Source organism: Ostrinia furnacalis, unplaced genomic scaffold (genome assembly GCF_004193835.3).
Source record: "Ostrinia furnacalis isolate ACB-3 unplaced genomic scaffold, ASM419383v2 OfSCF2877, whole genome shotgun sequence".
Lineage (NCBI taxonomy): Eukaryota > Metazoa > Arthropoda > Insecta > Lepidoptera > Crambidae > Ostrinia > Ostrinia furnacalis.
Genome location: NW_021133116.1, coordinates 10773 through 38012, shown reverse-complemented (window position 1 = coordinate 38012; position 27240 = coordinate 10773). Strand labels below are relative to the sequence as shown.

Sequence of the window (27240 nt, the reverse complement as noted above, 5' to 3'; positions counted from 1 at the left end):
GCCAAGTTCATTGTTAGAATGATAAGGTGCAATCAAAGCGAATATGATTTTTTACAGAACTTTGACTCCTGTCTAGTGGTAATAGGGACGAGTTTAAAACAAGAAGGTATAGACTAACTGTGCTCTTGTATAGACGACAGCATCAGCTAAAATTGTAGCGTCTTAAGCAGTTGTCAATAGAGTGTAATTTGCAACAAAAATTTATAGTCTGATTGATGTGCTGTTGACTGCATACAGGGTGTTAGGTAAATGGGTATATGAGCCGACACTAGCCCATGTTAACATGGTCATATAAATGGTATGGTGAAGTCAGAAATTTGATTCTTCTTCTTCTCAGTCGGTACACTCTTGTCAGAGTGGTCGTGGTCATCATTTTGAATCACGATCAATTCCCGCTGGGATCATAATCTAGTTCAATGAGCACTAGAGTGCATCAGTACCTAAGTTGTACTCGTACAAGTACATGAAATCGCATCTCCCTTTGGTTTGATAGGCCTCTCGCTTGTACTATAGTACTAAACTATAGTAGCATGTGAACAAGGTGGGGTCCATTTATTGATACTAGTGATGTACGTACGCAGTTCTAAATACCGTTGCAGTGTTATCGGTATTTTGATAATTACTTGTTTGACAGTTTTAGAAGGCATTCTTAGGTCTATCTTCATTATTAGTCTCACTAAAATCAATGTTAAAATGTGAAAAACTGATTGATTACACTGCAAGATTAGATATAAAGACAACGCCTAGGTTAGTTCTAGACGATGAACATTATTAGTCTTAAAATAAATAAAACAAGCTTAAAATCCTTCAATATCAGTCTTATCTTTTACCATAATATTGAGGTTAAATAAAAGCAAATTTCAAAAATGAATATAGACCAGAAATAATTAACTAAATAGTCATTTGAGACCCATTCTACTCGTAGGTGTCAGACATTTTTTAATATCACGATGAATATTCTGATGATAATAACCCGGGATTATTAGAGATTGAAACACACAACTTTCGAGCACAATCTAGAAAGTTAAATATAGTTATAGAAAATACGACATCTTGCGACAGATTCAGCATTTGAAATTTACAAACCATCAATAAAATTATCGGCGTTTTCAACAAAGAATAAGGTTTTTGTTGGACTTACAAAAATATTTAAAAGTTTTAGCAATAAAGGTAATCTTGGAATACAGATGCATTCTTTCCAGTGCCACAGTTTCTTCATAACACTTGCGGCAAACAACGCAAAAAATAACCGTTTTTAGCGCAACACACATCACTATTAATTTATTGTTGACCAAGAGACTACATGATTGCCGATTCAGTCCGCACTCTACAGCAGTGAGGACCGCACGTCCCTTCACTAGCGATTGTTTTGAATAAAATAACGGTATCGCGACGTTATTTTTGACAACGATTTTAATTAAGGTATGTTTATTAATTTTGTTTGTTCTGTGAAGTCACTGAAGTTCAACGGGTTAAGTGAACTGCATAAAATGCATGTTTATGTTTATACTGAATTGGTTATTGTTTTATCAGAGATGAGTTGATAAGGATGGGTTAGTAAAATTAATGTTTTGCATTCGATTGTGAGATATGTAATGAAATTATTTATTTACTTATCTTAAGTTGGATTAATTACATAATAAGATTTAGATTTTGGTATTGTGATAGTGTAAAACTTTCCTTAACCTTTGGTCATGAAACATTTTGAATTAAAAAAATACGATGCCTCATTGATTTAGTGGTTTGCATGCCGTGTAAACACGAGTTGTGTTACAGGTTCGAATCTTGGTAGAGCCAAATAAAAAATACAGTGTTTTAATATAAAAAATGACTTACAATAATGTGATACACATTTTCATTATAATTATTATCGATTCAAATTTGTTTTGCAGTTATTTTTATTGCATTTTATTATCTTTAATATCATTGTAGAGCAGGTTTGTTATGAACTTTTCAAAGGTTTTGGATAAATTTGGAAACTTATGTTTTGAAAGATTGTTTTCTGTTTTCATAATATCTTCATTATTTTTATCACATACAATTTTTAATACTAAAGTTTAAAAGGTTACTTAATTACTATTTAACCGATCGACGATCTGGTAAAGGTCGCGGGAAGAGCCTGGATGCGGGCAGCGCAGGACCGTTCATTGTGGAAAACCTTGGGGGAGGCCTTTGTCCAGCAGTGGACGTCATTTGGCTGAAACGAACGAACGAACGAATTACTATTTCCGATCATATTTCCATTATATGGTTGGTATTTGTACTGCCGTGTATGTGTTCCCGTGATTGTAGTAAAAAGTGACTTTGTAACAAATTCGCGATATTCATCCTTGTCAGTATCTAATGACCTAATGACCTAATGACATTATGTTCAGATAGTAATAATATGTCATACTTAAAACACGAAGGTTTGTTATTTCCGGGTATAGTTTCGTAAGCTGTGGTCAGCTGAAATCTGACATTTTACTAATCCTACTAATATTTTACATGTCAATTTCGTGAAGAATAAGTATGAATGAATAGATTTCTGTTACTTTTTCACACAAAAACAAGACTCGATTTTGATGAAACTGAACAATATTATTCTTTCAACAGAATAGCATATAGGCTATTTGTAACGATATTGACCTACTTAGCTAAATTAGATCTTTAAATGTCAAGTCAGTCAAACTAAATTCCATGCGAGTAAAACCACGGGAAAAACCTAGTATGACATAAAGAGCTAGGGCTCGTGATGGAGTTTGATCCGAGCTACCAAGTGGATCAAATTACTTATCAAATTGAATGGAGGACGGTACATTGTATAATATTGTTATTCGTACCTATGCTAATAAAATTTAGCAATGTATGTAATGGGTACAATGGTTATAGAGTTATACCCGTATTCACAAACATTACAATGAGGTCTCACAGTGCCCGTAGACGTACAGAATGACACACGAACCAATCATAGAGCTCTATTCAACGCTGTGCGTTCGATTTGCTGCTTCACTTAAGCAAGCATCGTTTGTGAATACGGGCGTTAGACTTTCGATCTATGCTCTAATGTAGGATTTTCTCTTAGAAGAGGTCCTCTCAAAGATAAACCATGATTCCGGTATATTTTATTTATCTTTCTATCTATTTTTAATCGATTATTATAAAATATGAAAGGTTTTTCAGAGACTTTTTGACCTTATTCAAAACTGTGAAATAATGAATATAGCAGAACTGATTTGAAATTTGAAAACCTTATTACGCTTCACCTTGTAAAGATTCTTCAAAAACAATTCAGCAGTTTTTGCGTGAACAAACCTCAATCTCTTGTAAACAACCACGATAATAATATTAGTACCCACTATTAGTCAGTTATCACTTTACTGATACATTTTTTGAGAGATAAAATCTTCCGCTAAGACCCAGTTTCTTGAACCTTTGTTAAAATAACCAATTGTTTTTATATCAAATGACAGTGGTTAATCAGTAAAATGCGTTTTTCGGACGATACTTAATAAACTTGGCTTTTTTTACCATTGGTAACATGAAAATTGGTTATCTTATTGGTTATATTTTAACTAAACTGGGCCTACGAGTAACTCTATCATTCAATTTGTAACTCTGATTCATTATAACTTCGTTACTTTTAACTATGTAATCTAAATTCTAATCATACACGTATTAGTCTTCAAGTCATTAACTCATGGCCGAGTGCTAATATTAAAAGTGAGAAAGGTATTCTGTCTGTCGATCACGTTATTTTAATGTAAAGTTGCTTCGTTCGTTCGTTCGATCGTTGCTTAGTTTTTAATAAATTTAAAATTCGGTATCCTACCTCTTTTTAACTCAATTATTTATCCTTTATTAAAGAAAATATTTTTTTGGTTTCTAATGACTAAGTGCTTAAGGTCACTGGTAGAGAATACCACCCAGAATTAAGTCCGCCACTGTAAATCAGTATTATGTGCATATCTAAATAAATAAATACGTAAGACATGATTCTACTTGTTACCCACACTACATACCTACATAATATACAACAAAGTCGCTTCACTGTCTTTCTGTCCCTATTAGATCTTTAAAACTACGCAACGGATTTTGATGCGATTTTTTAATAGATAGAGAGATTCAAGAGGATGCAATGGTGGAAAGTGGGGATGCATAACGTTTGAAAGTGTCTGTCGCGAGAAGTGATATTTCTTAGACGCCGAGTGTTAGTTTATTTCTCGTAGTACAATATTTTGCCTTAAGTATTTCTAAACTCCTTTTACATTGTCCACAGAATCCAATGCACGTACCAGGATGACAGAAAAGTCTGGCGTAAGATTCGAAGAAGCGGAGAGAAGACGGGGCCTGATCTTAGCATCCATCGCTATAGTATGCGCTACCGTGGTGTACGTTGTACGAGGCTGCCCCACTCTTATGGGGGGTGTAGCTTTAGTTGCGACGTACCTGATGACAGGGGATAGGTACCAGTGGGTGTATATTTGGAGGAAGACGCTGTCCAGGGACTTTTTGTAAGTGTTTTACTCTTTTCTTTACATTATACCTAACTAAGGCTGAGTTGCACCACCTAATTTTGACCGTAATTTTAACGATAACCTGTGTTTTTTGTATGGAGTTTGACACATTTTTGACGTTTGTCAAAGTTAAAGTAAGATTGGAATCTTAAAATTCTAATTAATTTCGTTGCGACTAGACTAGACTTCCAATGACTTATCCGAGACAAACTTTACCTTCATTGGTTGAGGTTTTATTGGCGGTCAAGCTGCAGATCCTGGCTGCACAGGAGTTGCAGCGGTGGGAACGAGAGGTGGGAATAGTTCCGTAAGTCCGACGTCATAAGAGGCGATCAATGAACATATTATATGCGATCATCAGGCCTCTACAACCCGTCTGGACAGCGTAGGGGTGAAGAAAAAATCCTCCATTTGTTTCTGAAATCTCACATACTATTTCCTGTATTGAATTTGTATTTATGTAAAATTACGAGTGATTAAGGAAACTTCGACATAATTTTATTTAAAAGTATTCAGTATGCATTGATGTAAATGTAGCATCATGTTATTTAATACTTATTTTTACGGTTACAGCCAAGGTAACCTTGTAAGTTATAACTTATGAGTTCTGAGATGTGGGTACATTGTAGTTACTTTTTGTAATGTTACATACTTAATGTAACAACTTCCTTAAGTCACTATAAGCATCATAACAGTTTAACTTAACAAAGTATTACGTAAAGATAAAACTCGTACGTATAAAACAATACTTTCACACCGCGAGCCAATTTCAATACAACGCCATCTATTATCAAAACTTAGAACTAACTACTAATTTAAGTTGCTTGTAGAATATTTCCGATCCAAAGTCCGATCCTTTCAAAACATCAACACAGCGCGTGTCGCACAATGTTTTGTCCGCAACGGAACACTCGGACTTTGCTTGGAATCACAATGGACAGCCGACACCGCGGGTGACCTCTGATAACCGCAGGCGCAACCGTGTTTCTCGATTTTATGATCGCTTGGTACGCAGTCTCGGGTTGCGTGGAAAACTATGGAAGGGATTGAGAAAATTGGATATTTATGGACTTATTTTTACTTGCGTTTATGCCCGCCTGGTACTTTGGTCTTGGGTTGCATAGAAAATTTAACAAAACTGTAAATTTTTAAATTTATGTACGTTCTACAACAATTAATTAATTAAGCATTCAATTTTGAAGTTGCCCTGATTTAAAGTTTCCCAAGGATCGGTACGAGTAGGTTATTGTAGTGAAAATAAGTTTCATAAGCTACATACTCGTACACTTCATCTCAGCAAATTGTTTCCCGAAGCAGTTATAGGTTTAATCCTACTAATCCTACTACTAAGTTTGTATGGATGTCTTTCACGCAAAAACTACTGAACGGATTTTGTTGAAACTTTACAGTATTATTGTTTATAACCCAGAATAACATACTTATACGACGATATGTGACAAACTTTTCAATAAATAGAAAAGATGTGAGAAATATCTATAAAAGCGCCATCTATCATCATTGGTTAAAATAAATAAATAAATATCCTTACGAAACTCTACCCCTAAGGGGGTAAAACGAGGTCCACGCGTACGAAGTCGCGGGCGGCCGCTAGTGTTAAAATAATATTATTATAACGTATTAAATAATAATAGAAAAAATGTTGTTCTGGTGAAGGTCGCGGAAAGTACCTGGATGCGCAGCGCAGGATCGGTCGCTATGAAAATTGTTGGACCTTTATCCAGCAGTGGACGTCATTTGGCTGAAACGACGAATAGAAAAACATGCGCAAAAATTCGCAAATGTCTCAAATAGTGACGACAGCAGCTACGTAGCGCGGCCAATCATCCAATCGTAGCTATCGCTAAGCGCTCGACACCTCTTGTGTCGTAATAGGGTCTATCCGGCCGCGGTCTTGATGCGGTTAGGGGGATAACACAATTAGAAGAAAAATCTAGAAATATTTCTTGATATTACCAGGCCTGTTCATCTCCGCGAGTTTACATCGAAAACAAAACACGCACGATGGCCCACCTACAGGATACTATTCGACAAGGCCTCACATACGAGCGAACATTGACTCACGCACGCGTATTCTTGGGTATGATGGAAGATAATAAAGAAAATTGTGTACTAAATACTGTGCAGTATTTAACTGCCTAAATAATAATAAAAACACAGAATTTACTTTTTTAAGTTGCCTCAAGACACTGAGAGGTAAATAAGTAGTTAATATTATTCATGATAATTCATGCTAAATCATGTATTTCCTCCGCCATTTTCCGCAGTTTGGCACCTCACGTCACATCATTTTACCGAAGTCAGCCCTATAGCTTCGGCGCAGTGCCGATCACTGACGTTTGTCAACAAAATGGTGCTTGACTCTTGAGACAGGCTAAATTACACCATATTGTTAATGATATTGAGCATACATTTTTTTAAATACCTTCGCGAAGTAAAACTTCTGTACGTAGTACTTATTATTATTCTGTGATATTACGCCCGTATTCACAAACGATGCTTGCTAAGTGAAGCAGCAAATCGAACGCATTACATTGAATAGAGCTCTGTGATTGGTTCGTGTGTTACCCTGTGCGTCCACGCGCACTGTGAGAGCTCATAGTAATGTTTGTGAATACTGACGTTAGTCTTTTAGATTGGTATTGTACTTGAACTGTTGCATATTATCTAATGCAGTCTACTCTCCAAATCGCCGACTCGCCGACTAGAGTCGTCCACTTTTGACATGTTGTTGAACGTTGAATCATCATCATCATCAACATTTCAGCCATAGGACGTCCACTACTGAACATAGGCCTCCCCCAATGAATAATTAATAATTAATAACGTTGAATGATTCTTTTGAAATAAAGCCGCCGGCACCAGGTCACTGGGCTGTCGGCAGGCTTGGTATTTAGAGTCCTTAAGACTAAGGCTGGCTTGCACCACCAAACTTTGACCGTAACTATAACGATAACCGGTGTTTTTTGTATGGATTTTGACAGATTTTTGGCGTTTGTCAAAGTTAAAGTAAGATGGTGCAACCCAGTCTAAGAGTAACACAACGATGAACTACAGAACTTTACTACCAACTGCTAATTAAATTTTTAATCTTGTCTGCGCTTTAGGTAATCAACTATTGATTGTTCAATTAAAACTCAATAATGGCATATTAACTGAAGTCTGGCAGTCTTTTAAAACATCATAGAGCATAATTTTAGGTAGGCTTGGTTGAAAATTTATCTATCAGAAGAACTATTTTAATTTTGAAAACCTTAACTTATTTATGTGGAATTAAGAAATGTCAGGACATTTTTTGCATTGATATTAACATTACCTTACTAATAATACAAATGCGAAAGTTTGTATGGATGTCTGGATGTCAACATGTTTGTTACTCTTTCACGCAAAATCTACTGAACGGATTTTGATGAAACTTTACGATGTCACTGTTTATAACTCAGAATAACATAATTTATGACGATCTGTGACAAACTACATTTCAGGCGGGTGAAGCTGCGAGCAAAAGCTAGTCTGACTATAAATTATCATTAATTTTAGCAGTATGGATACGTCCTTTGTATTATTATGTGACTGTGCATAACACCCATATTTATACGAGAGGTACTGTACTAATTAAATCGTTTAAATATGGCGGGTCGAGTATCCTAACCATAAACAAAGTGACGTCAAGGCTAGTTCAGTGATTCGTCCCACAACAGGTTTTTTAGATTTTCTATGTTGATTTCCTTTTAAATACAGACATTGTTAACATTCATGTTTTCTTTTATTTCATTGACTTTCTGACGGTACTAAATCTCATTATGTTAAAGAATAAATAAAATGGGACGAATCCAGAACGAAAAACATATTTTATATTTTTTTGAATTCAGTGTTTCGTCCCAGTGGGACGAACCTGTTGTGGGAAGAATCACTGAACTAGCCGACGTCAAAATATTTATCATCGTCAGGTCATTTAGTCTCCAATCTAACTTCATTCGTTCCTTCTGAACAAGTCCACTCAGGATTTCCACAGCGACCGGTCTTGAGCTGCCCGCATCCAGGTGCTTTTCGCGTCCTTTTCTAAACTCTAATTTACTAGGCAATAAATCAAAAATCAAAATCAAAAATATTTATTCAGTTTAGACCACAAGTGGCACTTATGAACGTGAAAATGTAGTTAAAAAGAAAAATGAAAAGGTAGCCCTTATGGGGCACTTTACATGTGTCCTTATCTTTTGGGCCCTACCAGCGCGCTGCAGCGCTTCGAGACAAACATAATTATGGCAAGTGCTGAGAAGAAACGCAGGAACAAACTCAGTCACCACTAATTGCCAGGAATTATCTAACGGTAAGAAGAATAACCAAATTCAAGTACATCAAATATGTGCAGATTAAACTGACCACGCATCATTGTCATCAATATAGTTAATAAAGGGTTTGGTCTACTATACTATCTCCAAGTCAGTCCAGACGAATTGAGAAGGCCTAATATTTTGGCCCTTAGTCGCAATTTATGACTTACACGGAAAGACTGGGAGTGTCCCTACTCCACCGGAACACGGAACTACACGTCTTATTTATAGTACAGAAAACTATTTGGTATTTCACGTCTGAAACTTTGTTTTTTTGCACAAGATTTTGCAGAAGACAGAAGCTTTTGATTTAATTACTAATCAATGGCGTTGTTACTGTTAGGTTCCTGATACTATCTACCCATTATGAGTCAGTGAATAGTTACTAAGTCCGGTCACTGATTTGATCAGGGTCATTATTTTGGAACGTAAAAATTCAACGTAAAAATTGTTCGTGACATCCATACGTATGTACAACAAAGTTCACGTAAGTACAGGTTTGTTAGGACGGTTCCCGCAGAGGTACATCTGCTTGTTCTGGCTATTGGACAACTTGTAAATCTACCTACATAAAATTTGTTAATTTCTCATGTAAGTGACTGTAATGTTTTTAATGAGAAATAAATGTTCTTTAAACCTAACCAAAGTAGCCAAAAAGTTCGCAATACGTCTTTGATACAACTCGATTAAGAGCGTTTACGCGAAACGCGGCGTTCCAAGGGGCATCATTGGAAATGATTCGCGCGCGGCGTTTTTTAATAGTTTTCAAATGTTTATATAAAAACAATAACGATGAATTATATATCGTTTCAAAGTAAATATTTTAAAGAAGATGTTATTTTATTATATTAAGCTATTTTTATGTTGAATTAAAGAAGAATAATGGTGTAAAAATCACTTTGATTTTTTGGTATTTCACGTTCTTTGAATTTGTGATTTCTTATTGTAAAATGCTTAAATCTAAGAATTTTCTCAACTAACTATTTGCCTAAGGACCTATGCTATAGGATATAAATGTTTGTTATATCGTTTTCACAGTATTTTTATAAAAATTTCAGCTTGTAAACTGACGCTAAAGTGGAAATTTGAAAACCTGTGTGGACTTATCTTGATATAATTCTTAAATACTATACTAATCGAAATATTTTCTCAACTAACTGTTTAGACGACAAAATTGCCTAATTATTTATGCCTATAACATATTTGTAATGTAACTGGTTAATGATTGTTCGTTCGTTCGTTTCAGCCAAATGACGTCCACTGCTGGACAAAGGCCTCCCCCAAGGTTTTCCACAATGAACGGTCCTGCGCTGCCCGCATCCAGGCTTTTCCCGCGACCTTTACCAGATCGTCGGTCCACCTAGTAGGAGGCCTGCCCACGCTACGTCTTCCAGCCCGTTAATGATTGTAACGGGTTGAAAAAGTACTGTTTTTGCGCCAAACGGCGTAAACGCTCTTAACCCGGCGTCAATGACGCTGGGTCATATTGACCCGAGGCATTTTCAAACGTTCATAATTTTTTTTTGCGTCCATTTTGTGGTTCGAGCGTTCGTATAGCTGGAGATACAACCTCCCTAAGTCCATTCCGTTAGTTAACTCAGTGTGACTCCGCTTGCGTAGCGAGATACACAGGCTTCAAATTAAAACGGGTCATTATGACCCGGCGTCATCGGTGGCGCGGTGATTTTGTGGCTTACTTTTATTCGCTTATTTTGTGTTTAGTGCTAGTTTATGTTGTTCTTTTTTAAGTTTTTAGTCAAAATGTCTTTGTTAAATGACCCAGCAAGAATAAAACGTTGCTAGAAGAGTCCGATTCCGAAAGTAAAGAATTTCAGACTGTAATAGCCAGAACGTAAAAATGACAACAAAAGTGAAAAGACGCAAGTGATTTTTTTTTCTTCCAATTACTTATTGTAAAGAAAACGTAATAACTTTTAAACTAAGCGGTATATCCTGATAAAATAAAAACAGTAACAATGCTAAATAACAGGCAATACTAAAAAAATACATAAAATACACAAAAAAGGCCAACAAATAATAAAAAATGATACTTTTTGAAAAAAATCTGCTTTAAAATTCGTGTTTTTTTGGTTATTTGATAAATTTCTCCAAAAAATGCCCCTATAACAGGTGGTTTTTATTACTTTGTATTATTCTCTATCGTATTATCTTTGTAAAACCAAAAATCGCATGTCTCTATCCCTATTACAACATTTGCTATGATCGTTTGAACAAAGGCCTGCCACAACATTTTTCTCCGCTACAGTTAGAGACAATTTTAATTTTAACTAAAATGCTTATTTTACTTTGAAATCTTTTGTTTTTATTTGAAATCTAACTTGTCTTTATCAAAATAACAAATCTAGAGCCATTTTCAGTTTCGTTGTTAACGAAGCGTTGAATGGCGCGCCCGGAGAGGCTTAGTTCAAACGATCATTGCAAACGTTGTGATAGGGATAGAGACATGCGATTTTTGGTTTTACAAAGGTAATACGATAGAAAATAATACAAAGTAATAAAAACCACCGGTTATAGGGGCATTTTTTGGAGAAATTTATCAAATAACCAAAAAAACACGAATTTAAAAGCAGATTTTTTTCAAAAAGTTTAATTTTTTATTATTTGTTGGCCTATTTTATGTATTTTATGTATTTTTTAAGTATTGCCTGTTATTTAGCATTATTACTGTTTTTATTTTATCAGGATATACCGCTCAGTTTAAAAGTTATTACGTTTTCTTTACAATAAGTAATTGGAAGAAAAAAAATTCTATAATTTTTTTTAAAAAAATCTAAAAAAAATTTTGACCTCCTTTTTGTCGATAAAAATAGGTCTAGTTTCATCTTTTTTCATATGTACACTTTAACGTGACTCACACTGTATACATGGACAGTAATTAAAATTAAGATTACTTGTTCAATTTCCTAAAAAGTGATCGATGAAATTAGGGTCAATATGACCCGGGGTCATCGTCTTTGAAATTATTTTCACGTCATTGGCGCCGGGTTAAGGTTGTGCTGTCAAATTGGCTACTTTGGGTCTATTACGTGATGAAATATTTGACGCTGAATGTACAAGAAGTAATTATTTAGAATCATTAGCGTTCGTTGAAGCAATTTTTATGAAGACGTCATACTCTTCCCTTTTACTATGGCGTATCGTACGATACCGGCGGACGCGCAGTTTAAATCGTGAGAGTAAGTGCTAAGACCTTGCCGCGTCCTGCTCTCCTGGTAACGAATTCGTAGTCACGTGTACAGACTAGACATTGGTTCCCAAAGTGGGGGGTGCGCCCCCCTTTATAAGTCTTTGCGCAGGGGAGGCACAAATACCTTTAGGCTGGTTTTAGTGTCACGCGGACCGTCCGGTGCGGACCCGCTCCGCACGGCCAATCTGTATGAACTTCTAGGGAGCGTTTTAGAGTTCCACTCCATAGCAGTTCATACAGATCGGCTGTGCGGAGCGATCCGCACTGACAGTCCGCGTGACACTAAAACCAGCCTTTAAGGGGGGCGCGAGCCATCTGTGTACTTAAGTATAAAAAACCTGCGACCGCTGAGAGAATGCATTCCAGACTGCTCGATACCAATAAATAATCTTGACTGGAGGAGGGGGGGCGCGGAATTTTTTGTATGGTCGAAAGGGGGCGCGTCTTAAATAAGTTAGGGAACCAATGCACTAGCGGAATGCCATGGCTTTGTGTGGTAAATTAAATTATTACGATGCATACATCGAGAGAGTATACAAAGATCTTCGAGTCCTGCTCTCCTGGTAACGAATTCGCAGTCACGTGTACGTACCTACACACACACCTAGCGGTCGTTGTTGATTAGAAAGAAAAATGCACATAATGCAGTAGGAGTTTATTCCAAAACATGTTTTATTAGCGCTATAAAAATCTTCTCAGAAACACGTCGCTATTGATCGAGAAAAATTAGCACATTCATCTGCATTTTAAAACGATACGACAGTAATACGACTTTAGTTTTGAAAGTAAAGTCAGCGTCATATAGTTCGTGACACGCAAAGAGACCAAAAAGTTGATAACACAACCTTATATTTTATCCAAATATTATTAATCCAAATGTAACAAAGATGATTGTGTTGTGACCTTTTTGGCTACGTTGGGTGTCACGAACTATTTGACGCTGACTGTACTTCAAAACTTTTATTATGCTGGGTTGCACCATCTTATTTTAACTTTGACAAACGTCAAAAATCTGTCAAACTCCATACAAAAACACCGGTTATCGTTATAGTTACGGTAAAAGTTAGGTGGTGAAACTCAGCCTAAAAACCTTTTTGGAAAATCTTAACGGACGTTCAAATATAACCAGCTGTATTACAATGACACCTATTCAATTTCACAGAGGCCTACGAGTTCTTCTAAAGACCATGTTCCAAGTATGGGTTTGGGAGAAGAACGGAACAACTGTGGTGTCCAGATGGGCGGAGGTGGCCAAGCAGTTTCCTGAGAAGAAGGCGTTCATCATGGAGAATAGGGCACTGACATTTAGAGAGGTGAGATAGGATTCTTATACCTTTAGACTGAAACAGGCATATTGATAGAAGTCGGTAGTCTACACCAGTGTTTTTCAACCTTTTTCATGACGCGACCCCTTGCATGAAAAAAATGTTTGCGACCCCCCGACCGTTCGCTTTTTTTTCATGCCTTTTACAAAGATGTTGTAGGGACCGAATTCTTCAATCTATACAACATTTATGCATTTGCATAGTTAGATTTCGGATAAATCTAGCTTTTAAACTTCTCTGGCTTTTTTACTGAGGTAGTTTTTACGACCGCTCGCGACCCCCCTATAGAGGCTTCGCGACCTCCCAGGGGGTCGCGACCCATAGTTTGAAGAACACTGGTCTACACCCTTGCCGATGAACTTCGCCTTAAATGGCTTTACTGGTGGTCAACATAATAATATAATGTCCTTAAGCTGGTTATTCTGGCTACACAAGAGTTGCAGCGGTGGGAACGAAAGGTGGGAATAGTCCCATACACCCTTACCGTTGTGCTTTGAGTCTCTGTTTGTGAATACTTTATTTGCGTCTAGTAAATGAGAGAGGTTCGTGCTGGCGATGATTATATTTATACGCCTTTGGTGAGGTGCCTTTGTTTTTTTTTTCATCGGGAAATGCTTTGCGCATACCCACTGATCTATGAGGACGGCCAGTGGGTTATGTGGGACTCTCCCCGCCTACCCACTAAAGGCGGGGCCTACCCACTAAAGGCGGGGCCTACCCACTAAAACCCGACGGTTTCCACCAGATCCCAAAGAAACGGAGGCGCGAGTTTTTGTCCTGGTTGGACATTCGTCCGCAGCTCCGCCTCAGGCTAGAGGCTCGCTCGAGCGAGCCTCTCTGGCTTCGAGGGAACCCCCAATCCCCTCCTCCAGTTGATTTTAAGGCCTCAGCCTCGAGTTTAGCGGGCAGCGGGGCGAGAGCGGCGGCGGCGCTTTTCTCTTCGCGGCCCTGGTAAAACAGAACCCCCGGCCCGCCGTTTTGATTGATTGATTGATTGATTGCTGCTCGGTCAGCTGATCAGAGAAGTATCGAGAGCGGCCCTCCGAAGAATGGGCCCGGGCAAACGCCCCGCCAGCCCCCACCTGTACCATTGATAGTTAATTGAATGAAACTGCTTAGACGTTATTTAGTTGAGTAATTTTATGTAGAAAAGACTATCAAAGTATTTTCGCAATTAATCGTGGTAGATAGCTCGCGAAAGGCGATTGATCCCTTTCCTAGTTGATAATAGTATGTTATGACCTTTAAAATACTAACCTTTGATGTACATTTATTATGGATCATTATGCTGCATTATTATATGATTTTGAGAATCCCATCATATCCAGACTCAATCCTGTTTACAATAACTACGGCTTATAGTTTATAGCTGATAAGAAAAATAATCTTCTATTTTCGATTTCACGTTAAGCCTTGCCGGTACAATCTCACGTATTACTAGGTCTTTAGGTACATTGACATTAATGAATTTGGTGGATTATTTTGATAATACTGATAAGTTTCTAATCATATGATTGATAACGATATTATGCAACAAAATCTTCTTTCTTATCGATTTATTGTATAATATACACTATGGGTAGTATCAATAACCATAGTGATATAAGTAAAGGTCCTTAACCTGTAACAAGGAGACAATGTTGAGTTTTATCTCCAAGCGTATGTAAACAGATAAACGCAATCCCACGCGAAGTGAACGTCATACTTTAGAGTAGGCGCACACCGTTGATTTTTCGTCGGCCGATAGTTTAGTCGGGCAGTTGATCAGTATGGGCATGTATGGGAGTGCGCACACTACGCCGATTTGATTTGGCCGATTCTTCATACAATTTAAAATCGGGCACAACTATCGGCCAACTAAAAATCAACAGTGTGCGCCTACTCTTAAGCTGTGGTCAACATTGAGAGGACACTTACTGAAGTGCAATACTAGTTACTAATATTCTTGTTAATCTACGAGTGTATATCTATAAAAGCGAAAGGTCACTGACTAACTGACTCACTAACTCATCACGAAATCTCAGAAACTTCAAGTGCTAGGAGTATTAGATTTTGCAAGGGGTTCCTTTTAGAACGTAGGTGCTGAGACAGGATTTTGCAAAATTCAACCCCTAAGGGGGTAAAACGGGATCCACGCGTACGAAGTCGCGGGCGACTGCTAATAAGTGATGTAGGAGAGGGTTCATCACAATAGTTGATCGGACGACGAGGATCTACAGACCCTCAAGACTAGCCTTACAATGTTGGGCTTTTGTGTCTTATAGATATGCGAAAGTAGCTCTGTCTTGAACCTTTTCGTGCTTAAACCACTAAACCGATTTAAATGAAAGGTACAGAGATAGTTTGAAACTCAGGGAAAAAAACAAAGAATCAGTTTTATACAGGTTCTTGAAAGGGGGACACAATTGCGCAATCAAGAAGGAAAGAAAAAGAAAAGAAGAACATAACAGAACAGAGAGTCAGAGAACAGAAGACTCTGTGACAAATCGAAATTCTCGCGGGCGAAACAGCGGACAAAAAATCACACTAGCTAAAATGTTGTTTGCTCTACTAACTCTCTCTTCTATCTACAGCGAGAAGAATTTCTCTATCCTTCTCTTATCTTCTCCAGGGCGACGAATTCAGCAACCGTATCGCGTGGTACTTCAAACGGCAAGGTTTCAAGAGTGGGGAGGTCATAGCCCTCTTCATGGAGACTCAGCCGGAGTACGTGTTCCTTTGGCTAGGACTCGCCAAACTGAAGGTCACTACAGCGCTGGTGAACACCAGTCTGAGAGGAGCACAGCTGATACACTGCCTCAGGATCGCTGGTTGTAAAGCTGTGGTGTTTGGGGATGAGATGAGTGATGGTGAGTACACTTTATTTGATTTCACTGGTTGGGTTTTTATTGGCGGTCAAGCTGTAGATACTGGCTACACAGGAGTTGCAGCAGTGGGAACGAGAGGTGGGAATAGTCCCGGACTATATTTGAACAACAAAATACCTCTTTGTAGCTGTTTAAATTTTGTTATTGTGAGTGTAAGACTTGTTATTGTCTATTGATTCTATAGTTGAAAAGACTAGTCTACTTTTGACTACAAGATAATTGTTGTAGAGGAGTGCTGTTGATTGTTACACAGTTCCCAAGAAAAGTTTATACATATTTCTTCAGTCATTTTCACACCGCACCGGCTATTCCACAGTATGCAAAACTTGTGCTATTATTGGTACTAGACAATAGAATGTAAACATAGGTACTTAGTTATTCTACATCATAAAGACCTTGATCTATAGTTATTTACATTGTGCGGTAATCAACCCCACCACCTATGGCATAGTAGGTAGGTAGTCTGGTATACTCGACAGCACATCAGGTTACCCATTATTGTTGCAAACTCACCACTATTACAACTGCACTAGAACCCACAGTGGTTACGTTGGCGTGCCGTCGTCTGTACATTAACGTCAAGACAGTCAAGATCACATGGGTTCATTATCTTATAAGACGTAAAGGTGGCGGTTCGCACCGCGACACCAGATAGGAAACCGAAACACAAGATCGAGATGGGAGACTGCAACCGTTATTTGACTAACGCCCGATTTCCATAATCGATCTTTAATCCAAAGATTTTAGCGATCTTCAAATCTTAATCTAAGAAACCAATTTGTAGATTGGTCTCCTACCTGCTTCCCAATAATGTATCTCAAGAGCCGCAATCGTTTGATCTGCTCGGATAGCCCAGCAATCTTTTCCCTAAGACAGATACCTATCTGTCTCTGTCTTTTGTCTCTGTCTCGCTCGTAAACTGACGCTTCTTCTTCTTGTCGTGTCGCCAACAACCCTACACAGCGTCAGCCCAAAACTCCGCCACAAGAATGGCGTTGTCTGTAGCCTTCATTAAATCTTCCTGCGTGCAGTTGTGGCACACAGGGCACGACATAATGTGCTTCGTCGACTGGGGAACAAAACCACAAGCACTCCAAGTTTGAGCCATTAAGAATCCCCACCTGAACAAATTGTCCTTACTACGGCCGACCCGTGCTGAACTAATGCTTATACCACGGTACTAATATATTGTCTAAAATCAAGTGGCAGTCGCGGTCTCATAGCTCGGTCTCCTGTCTCTATAGCGGCATGAGCGCCACCTTTAAACGATATCCGGCTAAACATCCTAACTAAGAGTAGTTAGGATCTTTAGCCGGCTCTACATATTATAACTGCAAGCAAAACTGAATCTTAATTAAATCCAATTATGTTTACTCTTTCAGCAATAAAACAAATCCAGAACGAGATCAGGGACATACCCCTCTTCCAGTTCAATTCCCCCGAGCGGTCCGAAGCCCCACTCATAGCGGACACAGTGCCTCTAGCGGCTGAAATCAACGACATGGCTCCGGAACCTTTCCTGGACCCTGAACCATCTAAGCCCAGAGATACGTTGCTGTATATTTATACCAGTGGGACGACTGGGTTCCCGAAGGCTGCTATCATCACTAACATCAGGTAAAGAAAAATGAAACTTACTTATGATACTTTGAACGTTTCGGAACTTCTTTTGCTGATGGTCCTTGCTGCACCTAAAACTTTTCTGCATGAAATATATGATTACTATTATGTGTATATTGAGTATTGTCCAGTCTTGTCGAGTCAGAGAATACACCAAAAGATAGATCGTATTATTTGGTCATAAAATATCCTCCATTTGCGTTTAAATTACCTGATGATTATGACGATGATAATGATTTAAAAAGACATACAGTTCAGATTATTACTTTCACGCGGACGAAAAATGGGAGATACCTACTCGTATCATATTCGAATGCGCTCTTTATTTGTTTGCGAACGTTTGTCATAAAACAATTGCTTCTTTTCCAGGTTCCTACTAATACCGCTAGGTGTCCACAAGTCAGCCCAGCTCAACTCCTCAGACATCATCTACGATCCTTTGCCTCTTCATCACACAGCTGGAGGTGTTCTTGGAGCTGGACAAGCAGTGGTTCTTGGATGCACAGTGGTGCTGAGGAAGAAGTTCTCAGCTTCGAATTACTGGAAGGATGCTGCTAAATATGAGTGCACGGTAATATTTACAGATGATAAATTAATTACATTTTATCTGCAAATCATAAAGACTTCATGGGACACTCGCACGAAGTGTTACATACCTACCTTGTGTTGTTCCTAGATTGGGTAAGATCGTGAATATGCTAGAAGGCAAGTTAAGAACTTGGCGAACAATGAGATCTCAAACTTATCAGGGCTTCCATGGCCGGCATAGGAAGTGTAAATTAGAGAGGTTTGTCCTCCTGCAGTGGAGACAAAATGACCCCATGGTTATGGACAGGACATTTCTAATTATAAATTGTATAAATAGAGACCGTCCTGGTCACTTATTTTTTATTTATCGCTGCCTATTTCCAAAGATTAATGCACTACAAGGAAGCAGGAAGGCGCTGGATGCAGGCCACTACCAATTGGCCAATATGGACATCATTGGGGGCGGCCTATGTTCAGCAGTGGACGTCATATGGCTGAAATAATATGAATAACCCAATCTATCAATCGTGGTCTAAGTTTCCAAAGACCAAAACGCTGATGCTAGTGAGTTACAAACCTCTCACTTTTAATATTTTCACCCATTTGTCTTTTACAGGTAGCCCAATACATAGGCGAGATCTGTCGCTACCTGCTAGCTGTTCCTCCCAGCGCCTCCGATAGGGCGCACAAAGTGAGGGTCATGGCGGGCAACGGACTCCGACCACAGATCTGGGAGGAGTTCGTCGAGAGGTTCGGAGTGCAGAGGGTGCTGGAGTTCTATGGGGCCACTGAAGGGAATAGTAACCTTGGTGAGTTAGAAAGAATTAACCTACCCTACAGGCTCTTCGAAACCAAAGTGCGCCTCTCAATATGGGGTATTTTAACTTGTCAAATTGTTTGCTCCACTTTACATCAAGATATTTTAAAAAGTATGAGACTTACGGTATTGAAATTTGGAACATATTCTGCAACTAATGTACGAGTAGTTGCATAATAACAAGCGCATTTTACACTTTTAATTTGCAATTTTAATGTTTTTTGTCGGGAACCGTGATTTTCTGGGGGCACGGCAGTGCCCCCACCAAGTCGAGCAAAAAAGCGGCACGGCCGTACCATCCTTTTCTCAAAGCAATTCAGGCCATTTTCGACCGCCTGTAACTTCGTTGTGGATAAAACTAGAAGGCTGAATTTTCATTAGCTATGCAGGCATTGTAAAGACACGGTATATTTAAAATTTCATTCAATTTGAACCAGTAGTTTAAGAATTATAACGGGTCAAAGTTACTTAATTTTGTCACTCACTGACTCACTGACTGACTCACCGATCATCAAAATTCTAAGGCACTTCTAGCAGACCTAGAAGCTTCAAATTTGGAATATAAGTAGTGTTTGGTGTATGAATCAAGGAAAAACTAAAATATTTGGGGGCACGGTAGTGCAACCGCCAAGTCGAGTAAAATTTTTCAATTTCGGTCCAGTTTTCTAGATACATAACTGCTGTCTACAAAATACAAAAATAAATGAGATCCATCAAAAACAATACTTGTCAAAAAAAACAAGTCTCGCAACTCAGTTGTTCTACGCTAAAAAGTTGTGAGATCCATGTAATACCAAGTCCAGGCCAGGAAATCTTTAACGTTTTACATAAATATATTGACTTGGCCATCGCATGAAAACACGTGTAAATTAAATTATTTAGTGCGATGGCCAAGTCAATAATTTATGTAAAACGTTAAAGATTTCCTGGACTGGACTTGGTATTACATGGATCTCACAACTTTTTAGCGTAGAACAACTGAGTTGCGAGACTTGGTTTTTTTGACAAGTATTGTTTTTGATGGGATTGTCTTTTACAAAACAACAATAGATGCCACCCGTATTGAGAAGAGTGACTTTTGACTTGGCAACAATAGGTGTTTCCCGTATGTAAGAGGTTAATAACAGAATGATCTTCCAGGAGACAAGTTATACGCAGTTTAAGTAAATTATACTCTTAAATTTTGGTATTGTCTTTTTTTGCTAATTGACATTTTTTTGCTTGTTCAACGTTCAAACGCTTGCAGACCTTACAGTTGACCCAAAAAAATCTTATTATAAAAAGCATAATCTATTCAAAATAATTCTGCCCGCATCACCTACGTTATTTGTTTTGTTTTTTCAGTGAACTTGGATTCCAAAGTGGGTGCCATAGGTTTTCTCAGTCGGATGGTGTCGTCAATCTACCCATTAACTTTAGTCAAGTAAGTTGTCTTTATACAAAAAAATGTATCAATCAAGATCAGCTTTTATTCTTAACAGCAAGTCGGAGTTGCCTTGCTTGATCAATCTTTTCCTTTGATCAGGCGAATGCATCATTATCTCAGTCATAGGACGTCTATTGCTGAACATAGACCTCCCCCAATTTGCTGAATGCTGCTTCGTTCGTTCGTTTCAGCCGAAAGACGTCCACTGCTGGACAAAGGCCTCCCCCAAGAATTTCCACAAGGACCGGTCCTGTGCCGCTCGCATCCAGGCGCCTCCCGCGACCTTCACCAGATCGTCGTTCCACCTAGTGGGAGGCTTGCCCTGCCTGCCTAGTGAAATGTTGCTTGCTACATCATTATTATAGTTATCTAGTACTACTTTATTAATTTACTGTTATAAAGAAACGCTCAATTTAATATCTACAGATGTGACGAGATCACAGGTGAAATTCTAAGAGACAGCAATGGAAGGTGCATCAGATGTGGGCCTCATGAACCAGGTTAGTTTTGAAAAACATTATAAACCAAAAGTGGTACTGACTGATAAGAAATTACTAGTAATCACAGATAAAAATGTTAACGCATAACCTGAAATCACCTTTTTAGGATTTGATGTAGAAAGAAGCAATTAAACTCATTTTTACCGCTGTGGCCAATTTTGAATCATCTAGATAGTAACCTTCAATCAAATAGATAGTAACCTTAAATTGGGTATGTACAATAATGCACGTATGTATCAACGTGGGTAAACAACATAATGAGTCGTAGAGATACAAATGAAAGATAAAATAGACCTGACAATAAAAATATCATCAACAATCAGTCATGAACTGTATCAATTTAATCAATAAAAATCAGACTGATATTCTTTGTTACTAACTTTAATTTTATTACACTTTTAATGAGGATAATTTCAATGAAGATATAAACTTTGTACACGAAACAAATAAGTCTTAAAATTAGAGTAGATCCCAGATTTCATAATCAACATTTATCACGTAATTATAAGAACAAATTACCAACAAATTAGGCAAATACAGGTAATATAGGTAACATTGAATGTTATCTATCCGTGTATCGCGTTAAAACCTGTTAAATTAATTAAATTAAACAACGCGAAAATTTAAAATAAAAAAAATACTAACTATGGTCAAAGATAACATAACTATACCGGTCGGACGCCTCGAAGGCCCATCCTCGCGCTTACACAATATAGTTACCGTCTTACTAGTCTATATGAACTTTTATTTATAAAAACCTACGAACCCTGCTACCGAGTATAGAGCGCCGACAATAGAGTACGAAAATATTAAATGGCGCGTATTTGTATAAAAAGTCAGTCTTAAGTAAATAGTGGAGTGCTAATAGACTGATGAATGATGATTCTACATTACTGTCTGAACTTTCTATTACAGGAGTCCTTTTAGGCAAGATAGATCCAAAAAAAGCCATTCTTACATTCGCTGGATACGCCGACAAGACCGCTTCAGAGAAGAAGATGGTCAGAGACGTGAAGGTGGATGGGGACTGCTACTTCAACACTGGAGATATTCTTGTGATGGACCACTTTGGCTACTTCTACTTTAAGGATCGGACTGGGGATACTTTCAGGTAAGTTCAAGAACTAACATGATTCTTCAAAATTCTGCTTAAAATCACACATTGCGGGATCTCCACTCTAAGGTCTTTCTGGTCCAGCTTTAGTGGCCCTGCCCATCTCATCATCATCATCATCATCATCATCATCATCATCATCATCATCTCAATCTCTTTCACCTCACTGACCCCCGTCTTTTCACTGATCCACTCGGCGCAAGAGGATGAACAGATGACAATCCGGCAACATGCTGGAATGAACTGGATCCAAGTGGCCGGAGACAGAAGTCGGTGGAAGGTTGAAGTAGTAGCCCTTTTCGAAGACGAACCCAAAAGCTGTTATTGATACATAGATAAGACATAATCATCATCGTCATCCTCATCAGGTCATTTAGTCTCCATTACAGGAGCATGACCCACTCTAATTTACCAAAGGCAAAATTGAGCATTTGGCGTATACTCCACACGCTGGCCAGATGGATTGGGAAGTCCTGATGTTCTTTTAATAGGGATGTTTCCTGGGTCAAAAAGCAAGAGTTTTAATTAGTCCGTCAGTTAACTTATCGAAAAATACTCTACACGTATTTTTCACTTTTTCAAACTAATGAAAATTTAAAGAGATAAAGCGCGCCAAAGTTCATAAGAAGAGGCCCGTGACGTCAATGCTTGCATAAAAGTGCCGCACGTTGTGACGTCGTGCGCAACTTCAACGCACCATAACTATGTAATTATTTGTTAGATTGACAAATAAAAATATATGTGTCCAATATTTTTTGATATTAAACATGATGGACTAAAAAATTTTTTTTAGGAAACTAGCCTATTGTCGCCTTTTACGACACCCACGAGAAGAGTTGGAGTGGTCATATTATTTATGGATATTTCTCATCGCCACGGTTCTCATCGTCACCTTCGTGGCGAATTTTATTTCTAACTTATTTCAACTTTTTGTAAACAAAAATTGTAGCGCTTGATATGAAGATTGTATTCTCAGTAAATCAGGCAAATAGTGAGTCTCGTTTGGAAACTTTAACGTTTTGAATTTTTTGATGCCACGAAAGTGATTCTGTACTTCACAGCAATAATTTTTTCAAACTTTATTACTGTAAATGACTCTTAAGTGTTTATAAAACATATATTTTGTCTTATTTTCATAGATAAATAGCAATAACATAATATAAATAGGTACCTACTTAAACACAAGATAAAATTTTACCGATTACGTCACCTATTAAGTTACAAGATTCTACGCAATTGGTTTTAAGGGTGATACTGGTGGCATTCTGAAATGCTAAAGAAGCAAAAAACGGATTATCAGTACCTCAATAAAAAGAACTCTAACTGATTATCAGTCCCTCAACAAAAATATATTTTTTATTTAGGCCAGAGGGCCTCGTATTTTTGTTGTACAACTTTTAACTCAAACTTCAGATTAAATTTATCTTACAAACAGATACACAGTCACATATACAGACATACAGACAGATAACAAAAATACCCTTATTTATTTATTGATGTACTGCACTCTACTTACCACGTATAATTTATTAATTATTAAAATATTGTAAAAACATAAACACCAGTCACTATATTTTAAAATAAACCAAAGCAAGAAATCACTTTCGTGGCCTAAAATCACCTTCGTGTATAAAACACCACGAAGGTGATGCCACGAAGGTGACGAAAATTTTAGTTTTTTATGAATTATCCTTAAATTTGAATTTAACGGTTCAAGTCGAATACTACACAAATAAGTCTAACATGTTAAGTTTTCAATGGCAAAGTTTCAATTAAATTGTTTAAATTTTAGAGGTAGAAAATATTGTTCAAGCAAGCGACGGTATGTCTATGGATATTCACAAAAAGTTACGTATTTTTTTCCCGGAGCGACGATCGACCTATCTCACCTCCCCAATGGCCGGAGCGCGACTAACGTTAACCGAATAGAACACTGTGATTGGTTGCTGATGTTCAGTTTAACGGCAATCTTGTATTATTACTCAAAATTTTAGGTACCTAAAATCGTGTGACCAACGTATTTCGCTTTCTCAATTCAAAATAATTATAAGAAGATATTTTTTTGACTATTGTGTGGAAAGTATATTTAATTACGATAATTTTAGTATATGCTACACACAAATTGAATGAAAATTGTGAATGCAGTAACCAAATGTTCAATTGCAACCGAAGGTGTGACACGATGAGAACGCGAAAAATCACCCCGTTTTTTATCGTTTCATGTGATTTTTTCGTATTATTTTTGCTTCTATTACGATAAAATTTATATTGTATGTAGCTAAATAGATATTTTATCATCTGATTTCAAAGTTATTGTTCTAACTTATACCGTTTATGAACTATTATTGTGTGACCATCAAATTTGAGTGTAAATGAGAAGTACCCTTATGTACAGTCGACAGCACATCAGACATTTTCGTTGCAAAGTCGCCCCTATCGCAAATACGTAAGATACCACAGTGTTTACGTTGACGTGCTGTCACTGTACCTACTCTACTCTGCCAAAACTGATATTATGCAAGTATTCTTGCAAAATCAAAAAAGGAAAACAAAAATTAAGACACAAGCTATTTATGTCTTTAGAATCAATAAATTGTGGTTAATCTTCAAGGTGGCGTGGTGAAAACGTATCGACAGCTGAAGTGGAAGGTGTGATCAGCTCTTTGATTGGACTCAAGGATGCAGTGGTTTATGGGGTAAAGGTAAGTTCATGAAACAGCGTCACAAATTAATCTTTGTTTGTTTTTTCTTCTTCTTTGTCACATTTCTAGTTTTAACTTTATGAGACGCTTTTTGAGCCATATTAATTTAAATTGTCCCATATTAATTTCATAGTTCACAGCAGACTTATCAACTCGGAAAGGGATCAACACCGTATCGCCTTTTGCGAGCTGTCATCGCCTTTCGCGCGCTGTCAACCGCGAGGCGAGGCATTTACGTTATGGTGCGGATAAGTGTGCGTTGCAGTATGGACTTTCATACAAAGAATACTGACCGCCTGGAGTTGATACGGTTAGGGTCCCTTTCCAGGTTGATAAGTGTGCTACGTCCATTATTAGTCAGGATGACGGCTAACAGAATCGTTCTACATAGGAATTGAATCTAGAACCTCCGATTCCAGAGAGTCAAACTACCTATCTAGGCATGGTGATAAAAACACCCTCTCTCTATTTTTCCAGATACCAAATGTAGAAGGAAAAGCCGGCATGGCAGCTATCGCAGACCCAGAAAACAAAGTAGACCTTGCATCCTTAGCTAAAGGTCTAAAATCGTCTCTCCCAGCATACGCTAGGCCTCTCTTCGTCAGAATAATGCCGGAACCTCCCTTGACAGTGACATTTAAACTGAAGAAGAAGGAACTAATGGAGCAAGGATTTGCAATAAACACACATAAGGACCCTTTATATTTCCTAGACCAAAAGACTTGGGAGTATGTTCCTTTAACCCCTAAATTGTATGACGAGATAGTCCAGGGTATAATTAGACTGTGATGGATATAGAATAAAGTTAAGCCCGATTTTCGCCAAGGCGGAGCCTAGCAGAGCGTAGAAGTGTTTTAAATCAGGGATGTTAAGGATATGAAGTTTCAGTTATATGTATAGGGTTATGGATATTAGAATAATCTTATACCGGTTTCGGTTAAGTACGGTTACAGATATGAAATCATTTCGGATTATCCGAAAGTTTCGGATAATTTAGGTTACGGTTAAATTAGAATTTTTAAAAGGTAAAATTCAAATAGCAAATAGCAAGATGCGCGAATCACATAGCCACAACAAACAGGCGGAGATATTAGATGATGCCCGGGAATGCCAGATAATAACAAATATTTAAAAATATTAAGATTTAGATTCCGCCTTTATCCGAAACTTTTGAATCGGTTACCGTTACGGATATCCGATAGTTTCGGTTATGGTTACGGATATCCATAACATCCCTGTTTTAAATAACCAATTAGATTTTATTATTTCCATTTCTCCGCTCTACTCCGCTCCGCTCTGCTTTGGTGATAACTTTAAAAAAAAACCGACTTCAAATGCGTGAACACAAAAAAAAAAAATTAAAAAATTTTGATAATACCTATTCAACAAAAAAATAATCGTTCAAATTGATTTATAATCGGCGGAGATATTGCGTATAAAAAAGTTCATCCCCAATTTTCCACCCTTGGGGGTTGTTTTTACTATTATTAAATTTAAATGGGACAACCCCTGAGGTATTATTACCTATACGCCTAAAAAAGATTTGTTCAAATCGGTTCATAATTGGCGGAGTTATCGCGTAACAAACATAGAAAAAAAACATACGGGTCGAATTGAGAACCTCCTCCTTTTTTGAAGTCGGTTGAAAACCGGGTCTTAGTAGTTAGAACTTTTTTGTATGATGGCAAAGAAGATCGTTTGCTCAAAAAGTTTTACGCTGAGTGGCACCACCTACCTTTGACCGTAATTTAACGGTAACCGGAGTATTTTGTGTGGAGCTTGACAGATTTTTGACGTTTGTTAAAGTCAAAGTAAGATGGTGCAACCCAGACTTAGAGTGATTTAAAAGTGCCAGAAACAAAATTATAGAAAAAGATGAAGTATGAAGGAGTTAGAAAAAAGACAAGTGTGCTTCCATGTACCCGCAACAGTCTTAACTGCCCATTGCCAGTCATGTCATCTCGTTCTATCGCAAAGAATCACCATTTGATAAGAGCGAGAGCAAAAACGGAAATGGATAATTAACAGTGTGGCCATGTGTACGTACGACCACGACAGATTGTACATTTGTACAGCGCCCCTAGCGGTTACGTTCAAAAACTAAAATCTTCTTAGATTTTTTGACGCATTCGCTAGCGAACACAATAACGTAAACTCATGGTAAGCACAAAGATTGGTTTGAATTCATATAGGGCCATTTAACTCTGCTGCCATCAGTATGTAAGTATTGTACTCGTAGTGTTTTTGTACATCCTTTATTTAATGAGGGTGTTCGCGATTAAAAA

The 27240-nt window shown here is 37.8% G+C and overlaps 1 protein-coding gene across 1 annotated transcript; it reads left to right on the top strand.

The window, feature by feature from the left end:
• The first annotated feature begins 1037 nt into the window (after positions 1–1037).
• Fatp3 (Fatty acid transport protein 3) lies at positions 1038–26166 on the top strand. Its single transcript, XM_028310067.1, has 12 exons — positions 1038–1422; positions 4259–4493; positions 13219–13369; positions 15993–16230; positions 17631–17865; positions 18238–18439; positions 19013–19205; positions 20558–20636; positions 21066–21139; positions 22055–22250; positions 24865–24955; positions 25433–26166. Exons 2-12 carry the CDS (start codon positions 4279–4281, stop codon positions 25742–25744), a joined length of 1986 nt encoding a protein of 661 aa, XP_028165868.1. The 5' UTR covers positions 1038–1422; positions 4259–4278; the 3' UTR covers positions 25745–26166.
• The last annotated feature ends 1074 nt before the right edge of the window (positions 26167–27240 follow it).